The sequence below is a fragment of the Polypterus senegalus genome, chromosome 2 (genome assembly GCF_016835505.1).
Source record: "Polypterus senegalus isolate Bchr_013 chromosome 2, ASM1683550v1, whole genome shotgun sequence".
Taxonomy (NCBI): Eukaryota; Metazoa; Chordata; class Cladistia; order Polypteriformes; family Polypteridae; genus Polypterus; species Polypterus senegalus.
Window position 1 is genome coordinate 27,753,715 of NC_053155.1, and position 13,982 is coordinate 27,767,696.

A 13,982-nucleotide genomic window follows, 5' to 3' on the forward strand; every position below is an offset into this window, starting at 1 on the left:
CCTCAGCTAGGGAACAGTGTCACATTTACTAAGCCAGGTTTCAGTAAGAAGACACAGATCAGATTTTGTACTTAATATTATATCATTTACCAAAACAGCTTTAGTGCCAAGAGAGCGAATGTTCAATAAACAGCATTTAAAACTGCATGGTTCTTTCTGAACTGCTGATATATTTTTGTTTTAATTTGAATTAAATTTCTATTACAGATGCCCCTGGTGGAGTGTCTGGTTTTATCCCTTGGTCTAATTATACACCTTATTTTTGGTTATCAATTAATTTATGGTTTGTATCAAGACTAAATTTACTGGATGCCCCACAACAGGGATTATGGGTAACAGCTTCAGGAAAATAACAGGTGGGATAAACAACAGCCTGTGATTTAAGATCACATGACTGCGGCCTGGATGGTGCTCTAATCAGTCAACCAGGCAGTTTTGCTGCCATATTTTGGGATAATACATAAGATCCCTCCAGTTAGGATGAAGACCATCTCTTCTGAAAAATCCAGGCCTTTCCCAAAAATCATCCCAATTGTTCACAAATGCTATGCTTTTATTTGCACACCAGGTTTCTAGCCAGCAGTGAAAGGAATGCAATCTGCTATAAATCACATCCCCTCTATACAATCTTGGTAAGGGACCAGATACAATTAAATTCCGACATTTTGTTTTAGCTTTGGTGCATAGAGAGATGAAGTTCCGCTTTAATACCTCAGATTGCTGTAAATAAATATCATTAGTGCCGACATGCAGCAATAAGGTAGATACTTCATCGTCGGCAACACGGTCCAATGCGGCCTTTATGCCAGAAATCTTGGCCCCTGCAAGGCACTTAACATTAACTGCTGGTTTAACATAGTTTGGAATTCTAACATTCCGCACTATGGAATCGCCAATTATGAGCACTTTATTATTCTCAGTTTCCACAGGCGCGCTGCGGAGAGCTGAGAACCTGTTCTGGGTCCGAATTGGTGACCTGGGTGCTGGGGGACTAAATTTTGGATTCTTAGACCCCCGTCTTACTGTTACCCACTCGCCCTGTGGCTGAATTGGTGCTGCTGATTTCGGCCTCGCACTGACTACAGTGGGACCTGGAGAGACTGAAGCCGAATCAGATGTAGCCGAATTGTCTAAACAAACCGAGTCGATCCAATTTTCGGTTTGCCTAATCGCTATCAGATTCCTAACGCGGCCCTCCAATTCGCGTATTTTCCCGACCAACTCTAAATTAACTAAACATTTTTGGCAGGTGAAGCTATCTGCACTGTCGGCCGGAAAACCTGAGCTGTACATACTGCAGGACACACAACATATAAACGTGCCCTCGATGGGCAGAGAGCAGATAGAACTTACATTAAGTGTTGAAGTCATCTTTGCCGTTTTCATAGGTGCTTCACCGTCAAATCACCGTCACACAAAGACATTATCTATGTACAAGTCTCTAAGTGTTTTAATCCCGGACATTTTCAAGACATTGAATAGTGTATCTGTTTGTAAAGGTGGAAAAAGGTGGTTATTATTTAGAGGTACAGCAGATAAAAGCTTTCTACATAAAATCTTCCAACGAGCGCACTTGTCTCGATTATAACTAACCAAAATGTTGCCACAGAACGTTGCAATCGAGCTCAAGCCTCGCTGGGCCACATGTTTTTGGCCTGCACCAAATTAGAATCGTTTTGGACAAAAATCTTTGCATGCCTATCAGCCAGCCTTGGTGTCACAATCACTCCTAACCCATTAACAGCTATGCTTGGTGGGCTGCAAGGTGGGCTTAAAGTGGAGAAGGACAAACAAACTTTAATGGCCTTTACCTCGCTACTAGCACGTAGACTTCTCTTGCTCAACTTTAAGTCAGTGGGTAACTGATGTGCTACACTATCTGAAATTGGGAAAAAAAAATCAAATTCTCACTTAGAGGATCTTTTCAAAACTTATTATTTTTTTTTAAATATGGCAGGATCTAATCAATAACATTATAGAATGATTTTCTATATCAAGGAAAAGGATACTGTTCCTTCTTTTTGGCTTGAAAGATTTGTTATGTTGGCTGGCTCTCCTCTGTTTCTCTTGGGTTTTGTTCAGTTTGATTTGATTGTTTGTATTGTTATCTGCTTTTAATTAAACTTAATAAAAGGAAAAATTCTACATTTTTAGATTCGTCCATTCCGGGGTAGACATACTGAGGGGGTTAAATCCGTGAGAGACTTTTTATGTTGCGTGGGTCAGGGGGGTCCTCCATCCCTCCACTGACTCTGCGCCAGTGACCCTCAGGTCTGTGTATTCACGCAGGCTTGATCAGTGGTGAGCTCTGAACTTCTTCTTACTCTGCAGTGAAGTCCCCGTCACGGTTCCCCTTAGTGGTGTTACTCCATTGATCCGTACCTGAAAATGAATTTTGTGCTGATTGCTTTTCTCTCTTTCTCTCTTATCTCACAGAGAAGCTCACATTTCAAAATGTCAAGTCACCCCAGGAGTTCCGCCAGGGAGACAATGCAGAGGTCGTCTGCAACGTGACAAGTTCCCCGGTGCCCATCGTCACCTGGTTGTACAACAGCATGGATATCAACATGATGGGAGACAGTAAGTGAAGTGGGAAGTGACCTGAGACGTCCTGGGGGATTTTTCTCTCTTTCCGTGTATTCATTTGACTCCTTCACCAGTGCATTTGAAGGTTGAAATTCATTTTGAAATTTCAGGTTGGGAACTGAATGTGTCTGAGGGATTATCTGAATAAGTCTTCTCTTAGGACTAGATGTCAGTAAAATCAGGAACTAACCAGCCATGCTAGCCTTGGTTATTATATGTTTATACGTTCAGCATACTGAGAGCAGACACACCTCGGACAATCATGCAGACAATCCTCTTGTTGACTCCCGCTTAACCCCCGTATTCACTGTTCTAAGACGCTTGTCCTGTCAGGCTGCCAGGGCATTAGTTTGGGGGACAGACTTGGAGCCAGGACGGTATCTGGGTTTACTGATCTCTTGGGGATGTCGATTCTTACTCTCTGGGGAAAGAACTGACATCCATGTTAGTCTCCAGTGTGGAACTTCTGACCTTGAATTTATCAACTGCAATTGAAAACCTGTGAGAGCATCCAGCCATTCAGACCTCAGCAACACTGGGAGCAAGGCAGGAAATACATGCTGGGTGGGGTACCAGCCTATTGAAGGGGGGGGGGTTTACTTTCACACACATTAACCCTTAAACCGGTTAATGCACCCCCTTGTACGCCAAATACTTTTTTGCTGCACTTTTTAAATAAACGTCACAATTCACCAAGAAAAGGTGAAATTTTAACGGAACACATATTTGTTTTCATGTAAAGAGCATCACAATTACTGCAAAACTGATCATTTTACACTCTGCCAATGAACTGTAAAAACTATAAAAAAAAGCTACTGGAACATTCTATTGTTATACAGTATGTACAAGGTGCAAGTGACGCCATGTATGAAATTCAGTAAATCACCGAGCCAACTGCACTTCAACTGGCTGCACGCAAGAACACACAGACGCCAACGCTGAAGCTTACAGGCCAGTCTAGTGCAGCGGCTGAATCCCAGGGACAGCGATGCTGAGTCGCTAGGGGGTGCCAGTGGTCACGAGGGGGCTGCTCAACAAACAGACGGCACGGACTGATCAGCTCCGACGTGCTGGCAAATATCACTGGGAACCGACTAGAGCCAGCTGCGGAGGTTTAAGGGTTAAGACAGAAAGTTACTATTACTATTATTAGGCTGCACCTCTGTCCAAGGCAACTTACTGTATAACATCTCAGATATCATTAGTTACATTTCTTTACTTCAAATTAGAGCACAGGCAGGTAAAGCGACTGGCTCATGGTCACACAATGTTAGCAGCAGGATTTGAGCCGACAGTCCAAAATCCTTCACCGCTACTCCATATTGTCTGCCTAGATACATTTTCCATAATATGATATGAGAGACACTAGGAACTAGATAGAAAAATGGAGAGAGAGAGACAAATAGAGAAAAATTAAATGGCACTGTATAATTGATACATACATAGAAGGCAATTCTAGATAGATAAATACATAAAGGACAAGACAGTGTGAGAGGGAGAGAGAGAAAGAGCTGGGAAAGGCACTATATAATAGATATATAACAAGAGAAGGCACTCCATAATAGAAATGACAAACACTATATGATAAACTGGAAGTTATGAAAGGCACTATATAATAGATAGATAGATAGATAAAAATGAAAGGCACTATATGATAGATAGATAGATAGATAGATAGATAGATAGATATGAAAGGCACTATATAATAGATAGATAGATAGATAGAAATGAAAGACACTATATAATAGATAGATAGATAGATAGATAGAAATGAAAGACACTATATAATAGATAGATAGATATGAAAGGCACTATATGATAGATAGATAGATAAATAAAAATGAAAGGCACTATATGATAGATAGATAGATAGATAGATAGATAGATAATGAAAAGAACTATATAACAGATAGATAGATAGATAGATAGATAGATAGATAGATAGATAGATAGATAAAAATGAAAGGCACTATATGATAGATAGATAGATATGAAAGGCACTATATGAAAGATAGATAGATAGAAATGAAAGACACTATATAATAGATAGATAGATAGATAGATAGATAGACAGAAATGAAAGACACTATATAATAGATAGATAGATAGATAATGAAAAGAACTATATAACAGATAGATAGATAGATAGATAGATAGAAATGAAAGACACTATATAATAGATAGATAGATAGATAGATAGAATTGTAACCTTAAATAAAGTCCACGTCAGTGTGAGTTCGGAGAGCAGAGTCAGGGCTGTTGGGGTACGGGTGACGCTGGTTCTGCCCAACAGAATAAAGGGTGTGGGAAGTGAAAGAGTCCAAGGGAATTCCGACCCCTCTGTAAAAGGCACCTCTGTGTTAAAAACTTTAATCAACACATTAACACACAGAGCATCATAAGAGAGCACGACTGCAGATTGCAGGATTTATCTTTATTTGGATCTTTCTGCGCCTTTTCTTACTGGACACAGTGAGGTGGCACAGCTGATTCTGTTGAGCTCAGGACCAGACGCTATATGACCGCTTTTAGGCACCACTGGTTAATCCTCGCAGCCCAACGATCATCAGCCCTGCAGCTCCCCTTGTCCTACAATCCCATCTTGTAAGCCTACCCACCACACCACTGCTTTCTCTTTTTATTTGATTTTCTCGTCTCCATTTTCACTGAGGCGCATATGATAATGTGCTCTTTGACACCCTTGGGAGAGCAGAGCTCACAGTTCAGGAGGTCACCTCGCGCCCACTTGTACACATCTCGGGGCGAGCCAAGTGTTACACCACCTGGGCAGGCGCCAGCCCTGGAGAACACTCTTCTTAAAAATCAGAAACATCTGTCTGTCATGGCCCACCCTCCCCAGGCATCTGTCCTGTCACAATGTGTACATGTCTCTCCATGGCCGCTCTCACAGCATTTGACATGTCGGCCTTCCCTGCCTCGGAGTGTTTATCTGACTGGAGCCTGTTTGTTCAGCGCTGCGCTGCTCAGGAGCTCACCAGCGAAGGTTAATTAGGATGCAGAAACTCCGACTTAGTAAATCGTCCTCATCTGTAAAATGAAAGTGATGGCGGCATCTGGGCAGCTTGGGGAGAAGACACCGTGAGTCAACGTGGTGGGACTGACGAGAGGGCTCCGGACTGGCCCCCTGTATCTCTGCATTCTCGGTGGGTCCCCATGAAAGAACATAAACAGACAGATATGAAAGGCACTATATAATAGACAGGCGGAGGTGAAAGGCATCTGTCTAGCATTCTATTATATACTGCCTTTTATATCATTAATCATTATTGTATAGTCTTTTACATCTGTCATATACTGCAGTGTCTCTCATGTCATCTATCTGTTATAGAGTGCTTTTCATATTCATTATATGGTGTCTTTCATTATATAGTGCTATTCATGTCTGTCTGTCTGTCTGTCTGTCTGTGTATTATATAGTGCCTTTCATCTATCTATCTATCTATCTATCTATCTATCTATCTATCTATCTATCTATCTATCTATCTATCTATCTCTATTATTTACTGATTTTGCATATCTATCTGTTTATACAGTACATAATGCCTTTCATATGCAGCTGCCTATTATATAATGCCTTTCATGTCTATTTTATAGCACCCTCAATATCTATCTGTCAAATTGTGCTTTTAATATTCATATTTTTTAATATTCATCTTTTTGTCTGTATCTATTACATAATGCCTTTCATGTCCAGCTGTCTGACTGACTTGGATAAACACAGAAAATGTCAATTAAACTTGGAATGAGGATGATGGTGATGGTTCTGTGCCATTTATTTTTTATTTATTTTTTTTTTATTTATTAATTTTATTATAATCAATACATAGTAATCAAGTTTTACAAAAAAAAGAATTATGCTAAGAACAGATCGATCCCCACCCTTGAGAGAGAGAGCAAGCCAAACGGTGTAAAATTTAAGGCTTTTAAAAATACCTAAATCAACAAATTCTCTGTGCTTTATAAAATCATTTCAAAATATTACTGATTAGATCCTGCCATGTTTTGAAAAAAGTCTGCACAGATCCTCTAACTGAGTATTTGATTTTTTCCAATTTTAAATAATATAACACATCAGTTTCCCACTGACTTAAAAGAGGAGAGTTTGGGTTCTTCCAGTTTATCAGAATAAGTCTGCGTGCCAACAGTGTAGTGAATGCGATCACAATTTGTTTGTCTTTCTCCACCTTAAGACCCTCTGGAAGAACCCCAAACACAGCTGTTAATGGGTTAGGAGGGATTGTGAGTCCAAGACTGTCTGAGAGGTAATTAAAATTTTTGTCCAGAATAATGTTAATTTGGTGCAGGCCCAGAACATGTGACCTAGTGAGGCTGGGGCTTTTGCAGCGTTCACAGGTTGGATCATGCCCTGGAAACATTTTGGAGAGTTTTAGTCGAGACAGATGTGCTCGATATATAATTTTGAGTTGTATAATTGTATGCTTTGCGCATATGGAGCTTGAGTGAATTCTCTGCATTGCTACTTTCCACTCCTTTTCTGATATATTAATTGAGAGGTCATTTTCCCAGTGTCCTCTTGGATCTTTGAAAGGAAGGGATTGTAAAAGGATTTTATATATTGTAGAGATGGAGTCTAACTCCTTGAAATTGAGCAATAATTTTTCCAGCGTGGATGAGGGTGCAAGATGAGGAAAATCTGGAAGGTTCTGTTTAACAAAGTTCCTGATTTGAAGATAGTGAAAGAAATTTGTAGCTGGAATGTTAAATTTGGAATGTAATTGTTCATAGGATGCAAAGGCGTTGTCTATATAAAGATCTCTAAGCAAGTTAATTCCAAATTTTTCCAGATATTAAAACTGCATATGTTTGTGAGGGTTGAAAGAGGTGGTTCTTTTGCAGGGTGCCACAGAAAGAAGCTTCTCCGTCTTAAAATGCTTTCTACATTGGTTCCAGATTCTAAGTGAGTGGAGCACAATTGGGTTATTAGTGTATTGCCGATAACGTGTGTTTATTGGAGCACAAAGCAAGGAATACAAAGAAGTACTGCAGGATTTTACTTCTATTGCGGTCCATGCCTGTGTATGTTCTTCTATTTGTGTCCAGGTTCTTATCGACTGTATATTTGCCCAGTAATAAAACTGGAAGTTAGGTAGAGCCATGCCACCTTCTGCCTTTTGTCTTTGTAGGGTCGCTCTTTTGATGCGTGGATGTTTAGAATTCCAAATAAATGAGGTTATTGTTGAATCTAATTGCTTAAAGAACGATTTATTAATGTATATTGGTATGTTTTGAAATAAAAAGGAGCTTAGGAAGAATATTCATCTTAACAGTGTTAATTCTTCCAGCTAGTGTGAGATGAAGGGTTGACCATCTATGCAAGTCTTGTTTAATTTTTTCCATGCAGACGACGAAATTTTGTTGATAAAGAGCTTTATGTTTACTTGTGATGTTTACCCGAGGTATTTAAACTGTTCTGCAATGATAAAAGGAAGGGTGTCTAATCTAATATTATATGCTTGCGAATTCACGGAAAGAGTACACTTTTATTCAGATTAATTCTGAGACCAGAGAGCTTTTGAAATTCTGTGAGTGCTGCTAAGACTGCAGGCACAGAATTTTCTGGGTCCGATATATACAGTACCATGTCATCTGCATATAATGAGATTTTCTGTTCCAGTCCTTCTCTGCTAATCCCCTTTATCTGATCAGTATTTCGACAATGTATTGCCAGTGGTTCAATGGCAATTGCAAACAGCAGTGGTGACAAAGGGCATCCTTGTCTTGTGCCACGTTCTAGTTTAAAGTAGTCTGAGCAAATGTTATTGATGCAAACTGAAGCTTCTGGGTTAGTATACAGTAATTTAATCCATGCACAAATGTTGGGCCAAACCCAAACTTCTCCAAAATAGTAAAAGGTATTTCCATTCAATCATGTCGAATGCTTTTCTGCATCCAATGATAATAATATTTCTGGGGTGTTTGATTTAGTTGGTGAGTATATTACATTAAACAGGCGTCGAAGATTTGAAGATAAGTGTCGGCCCCTAATAAATCCAGTTTGGTCTTGTGATATTACTGAGGGAGCACTTTCTCCATCCTTCTAGCTATGATTTTAGAGAGTATTTTAACGTCGTTATTCAGAAGTGAAATTGGTCTGTATGATGCACATTGTAATAAGTCCTTATTTTGTTTTGGAAAGACAGTGATTAGTGCTTGGCGAAAGGTTTGTGGAAGAGATTGGTTATCTCTGGCTTCTGTAAATGTTGCTAATAGGAGGGAGCTAGCTGAGCGGAGAATTTCTTGTAAAACTCTGCAGGGTAGCCATCAGGGCCTGCTGCTTTTCCACCTTGGAGTGACTTTATAGCATCCAGTAATTCTGATAATGACAGAGGTTTATCGAGTTCCTCCACACTAAAAGCGTCAATTTGTGGTATCTGTAATTTATCCAGAAATGCATTAGATTGTATATTGTCTTCTTTAAACTCAGTAGTATATAGGGATTTATAGTAGTCTCTAAAAGTGTACATTATATTTTTGTGTTCGATGATTTTATCTCCATTCGTGTTAGTAATTACGAGATTGCGTTGCACATCTTGCTTGTGAATTTGTTGCGCTAAAAGCTTATTAGCTTTCTCTCCATGTTCATAATAATGATGTCTGGATTTGTAAATTAGTTGTTCGGTTTCTTTAGTTGTCAAGAGGTTTAATTCTGAATGTAGAGCCTGCCTCCTCTTATGTAGAGTCTCGCTTGGTAGTCTGGCATGTTCTTCATCTATTTTAGTAATTTACTTTTTATCTCTGCTACTTTCTTGCGGATTTATTTCTGTGGGAAAGATATGAGATAATCTGTCCTCTTAAGAAGGCCTTAAGAGTTTCCCAGAGTATTCCTGCAGAGATCTCAGGGGATGTATTTGTCTCTAGAAAGAATTAAATTTGTTTGGATATAAATTCAGTACAATTCTCGTCAGCTAATAGAAGCGGATTGAGCGCCATCTCGGGGTGAGTGTATGGGGCTTAGTAATTTCAGCTCCAAGATCATCGGAGCATGGTCTGAAATAACAATAGCATCGTATTTACAAGATTTAATCTTAGGCAAGAAGTTATTATCTATAAAGAAGTAATCAATCCTTGAGTAGCAATGATGTACTGGTGAGTAGAAAGAATATGTTCTTGAATTTGGGTTTAAAACCTCCAGGGATCTGATAAGTTGTGATCAGTTATAAACTTTGTAATTATCTTTGCGGTGTTAGTTGCGTTCCCCTGTGGAGGAAGTCTTATCTAAAAGTGGATTTAGAACACAATTAAAGTCCCCAGCCATTATAAGTTTATGAGTGTTCAGATTGGGAATGGATGCAAATAAATTTTGTATAAATTCCTTATCATCAACATTAGGTGCATAAACATTTATCAAAATCATTTTACAGTTAGATAAGTCTCCCATGACCATCACATATCTCCCTTCAGGATCCAATACTACATCTGATGCTACAAATGGTACTGTTCTATGTATGAGAATTCCCACCCCTCTAGTTTTCTTTGTAAAACTTAGAATGGAACATTTGGCCAGTCCAGTCTTTTGCAGCGGAACTGATCCTTACTTAGTAAGTGGGTTTCCTGTAAAAATACTATTTTAGCATTTAGACCTGTTAGGTGAGAAAGTACTTTCTTTCTCTTTAATTCGTGATTCAGGCCTTTAACATTCCAGCTTACGAAGTTAACTGTCCCATCATGGAGACACTGATTCTGAGTTTTTGATGTCATTTATAGTCTTAACTGGAAGTGAAATAGTTTAGGTCTTAATTTCCTATTCCCCAAGAGTTGTTGCCATGCAGCTTATTATTACGTTGATAGTTATAATTATAAAGATTGAGATGATAGATTAGATATAGATCAAGCCTGCTCTCTTTCTCTTCCCCTTAACCCCCACCCTCCCTTTTTGCCTCCCCAGGTGAGGCTAAAACCCACTTCATGCAGTCCCAGTCCTCTGACATACCCAGAGACAGAGCACGTCCAAAGCACATCAAGCCCCCATGCAGTGGCGCTTTAAGGTTAAAAGATAGAGATATCTGTTACCAATATAGTCTTTAAAAGAGGAAAAAGAAAAAAAAAGAAAAAGAATTTTGCACTTAATATATACATATACATATATATACATATATATATATATATACATACACATACATACACACATATATACACATATATACATACACATACACATACATATAATCTTCAGCAAGGTTCTGTGCCATTTAAAACAAGAAAAAATGATCAGAAAAAGAACTCCCAGGTGTCAAACCCATTTTGATGGCTAAAGAGGGGCTCCTGTGCCCACCAATAGTTTTTAACGCCTGTGTGGTTTGTTTAAGAAGTCTGAACTGTGTATATATATGTTGGGATCTCCGTCTGAATTTTGAATCTAACCCAACATGGATTTTTGTCCGTCTCGCCCACTCCGATGTCCACCTTAATGGCTGACGTGTGGACAGCGCTGCTTTTAGCCTTGTTGTGTAAGACTTGCAGCACAGTTGCCCTTTTATTTACATGGGTTTGTTCCTGTTCATTTGCATTGTGGGTATAGCTTGTCCACGCATTATGTTTTTTTGTGCTATACTGTATATAAATCATAATTATGTTATTATAAATCATATTTTACTTTGTAGTAAATAATGTGAAACCCAAAGAGAGATTACTTGTTGAGCACGTCTGTGGTTGGGTGCCTTAGTCACTTCGTGCTCTTGTCTGTCTGAGCGCTGCTGCTCTGCTCTGAACATTGCCCTCTGAATGCCATGGGCCCCTGTGCACGTCAGCTGACTGTCTTGAAGTGAAGTCTTCTCGGTAGCACAGCTACAGGTTCATCCCAATAACAGGCCTGTTTACTGAACACCAATGTGCCGCGTCGCTGCACTCTAAGAGCCTAACGAGACCGACAATTTCACTTCCCCATTTTTACAGGTCACGAGAAATGCCTCCAAAACGTATGTGAACTGGAAACGAGATGCCACTTTCTTAAGCTGTTCCCAATCTGAATATTGCAGGTTACCGCAGTGGCAGCAATTGGCTTTACATTCTTCATCATCACCGAGATGACTCCCCATGCAGACAAGCACTAAACGTACGCCTGAGATGGGTCCCAGTTTCTGCCCTATTTCTTAAACCTGATTTTTCAAGGATGTCATCTATTTCCTTGATGTATGGCTGCTGGCATTCAAACATCTGCTCTGCCCAGCCTGGTGCCATTCAAATGCCTAGCTCAGCCCAGGGTGCTGCAACACACTCATCTAATCCCACCCAGCCCATTCCTATGCGCTTATCTAGGGCCGCCCAGCCTGCTGCCATTCATTTGTCTATCTTTGTCCAGCCTATCACCAGGAATTTGCTTAGCTCCACCCACATATTAATCTGACCCCACCCAGTCTGCTGCAAAGCACTCATCTAATCCCACCCAGCCTGTTTCCAGACACTTTTCTAACCCTGCCCAAGCCCACTGCCGTACATTTATTTAACTCAACCCAGCTACCAGCCACTCAAACATCAAGCCCCACCCATCCTGTGCCAATGTACTTGCCTGTCAAATCACCACCATGCACTTGCCTAGAGGAGCATCCCTGCCCGACCTGCTGCAACACACTCCTCTAGCCCCACCCACTGTGCTGCCACACAGTCCTTCAGCCCCGCCCACCCTGCTGCACACACTCCTTTAGCCCTTCTCACTCTGTTGCACACACTTCTTTAGCCCCTCCCACTGTGTTGCCACATGCACCTCTAGTCCTGTCCACCCTGTTGCACACACTCCTCTAGCCCCACCCACTCTGTTGCACATGCTTCTCTCGCCCCACCCACTGTGTTGCCACACACTCCTCTAGCCCTGCCCACTCTGTTGCACACACTTCTTTAGCCCCTCCCACTGTGTTGCCACACACTTTTCTAGCCCTGCTCACTCTGTTGCACACACTTCTCTAGCCCCTCTCACTGTGCTCCCACATGCTCCTCTAGTCCTGTCCACCCTGCTGCACACACTCCTCTAGCCCCACCCACTCTGTTGCTCATGCTTCTCTAGCCCCGCCCACCCCGCTGTCATACACTCCTCCAGCTCCGCCCATTTTACCACTACACATTTATCTGTTCCCGCCCGGCCAGTGGCTACACACTGTTCTACAACAACAACATTTATTTCTATAGCACATTTTCATACAAACAATGTAGCTCAAAGTGCTTCACATGATGAAGAAAGAGAAAAAAGACAAAGTAAGAATTAGAATAAGACCACACTAATTAACATAGAATAAGAGTAAGGTCTGATGGCCAGGGAGGACAGAAAAAACAAAAAAATACTCCACACGGCTGGAGAGAAAAAATAAAATCTGCAGGGGTTCCAGACCATGAGACCACCCAGCCCCCTCTAGGCATTCTACCTAACATAAATGAAACAGTCCACTTTGTATTCAGGGTTCTCATGGAAAGACTTGATGATGATGGTCATGCAGACTTCAGGCCTTTAAATCCATCAATGTAGGGACATCATGGTACTTTGATTAGGTGGTGGTGATGGCGCAGAAAACCGGCCAAAGAACAGAAGAAAAAGTAGGGGTTAGTATGGATTTTGGAGCCACCATTAATAGTGATGATAATTCATGGAAAATACAGAGCATCAGGATTAAATTAAAATGGAGTTATGAGAAAGCCATGTTAAAGAAACGGGTTTTAGCAGTTTGTTAAAGTGCTCCACCGTATCAGCCTGGCAAGTTTCTATTGGTCAGCTATTCCAGATTTGAGGTGCGCAACAGCAGAAGTCTCTTAAGTTAAGTTTAGCTCTTGGAATTCTTAGAAGACACTCATTTGAAGATCTAAGGTTACGATTTGGAGTGTAAGGTGTCAGACACTCCAACATATAAGGTGGAGCAGATTATTTAAGGCTTTGTAACCATAAGCAGTATTTTAAAGTCAATTCTAAATAACACAGGTAACCAGTTCTAGCCCCTTCCAGTCTGTAGCCAGTCAAACATTTATCTCTGCCCCATCTGCCACCATGCCCTTGCCTGCCTATCCCCACCCAGCCTGTTAAAGTGCTCGCAGACCAGCGTCTTTCACCATCCTGCCTTTCTACACCCTGCAGCAGTATTGTCCTCACAGACTCCATAATGGACGCTGAGTAAATTACAACACTCTACCAATGTTTTAACATTTTCTTCCAGGGACCTCTTAATATTTTGATTTTCAGGCTTTTTTGGGGTCTAAAGGGTTTGGCCCCTGGGACCCCATATTTTGCACCAGTCACCAGTAAATCAGTTTCCTCACCGTTTTCCCATTTCTTTAAAAAAGGGAGTCTGGCGTGGCCCCACAGTGGAGTTCAGTTTCCTCCTGTAAGACGTGCTCAGCTACTGTCCATCACACAAACTGTGCAGAAAGGAATCTCA

The 13,982-nt window shown here is 40.7% G+C and overlaps 1 protein-coding gene across 3 annotated transcripts in view; it reads left to right on the plus strand.

Moving 5' to 3' along the window:
- LOC120522832 (neural cell adhesion molecule 2-like) overlaps window positions 1-13,982 on the plus strand; it is a 1,092,848-nt gene that overhangs the window by 568,817 nt on the left and 510,049 nt on the right. For all 3 annotated transcript variants that reach the window (XM_039743520.1, XM_039743521.1, XM_039743522.1), the window contains exon 4: window positions 2,437-2,580. In XM_039743520.1, the coding sequence (XP_039599454.1) occupies window positions 2,437-2,580 (144 nt within the window). The remainder of the gene's footprint in view (window positions 1-2,436; window positions 2,581-13,982) is intronic.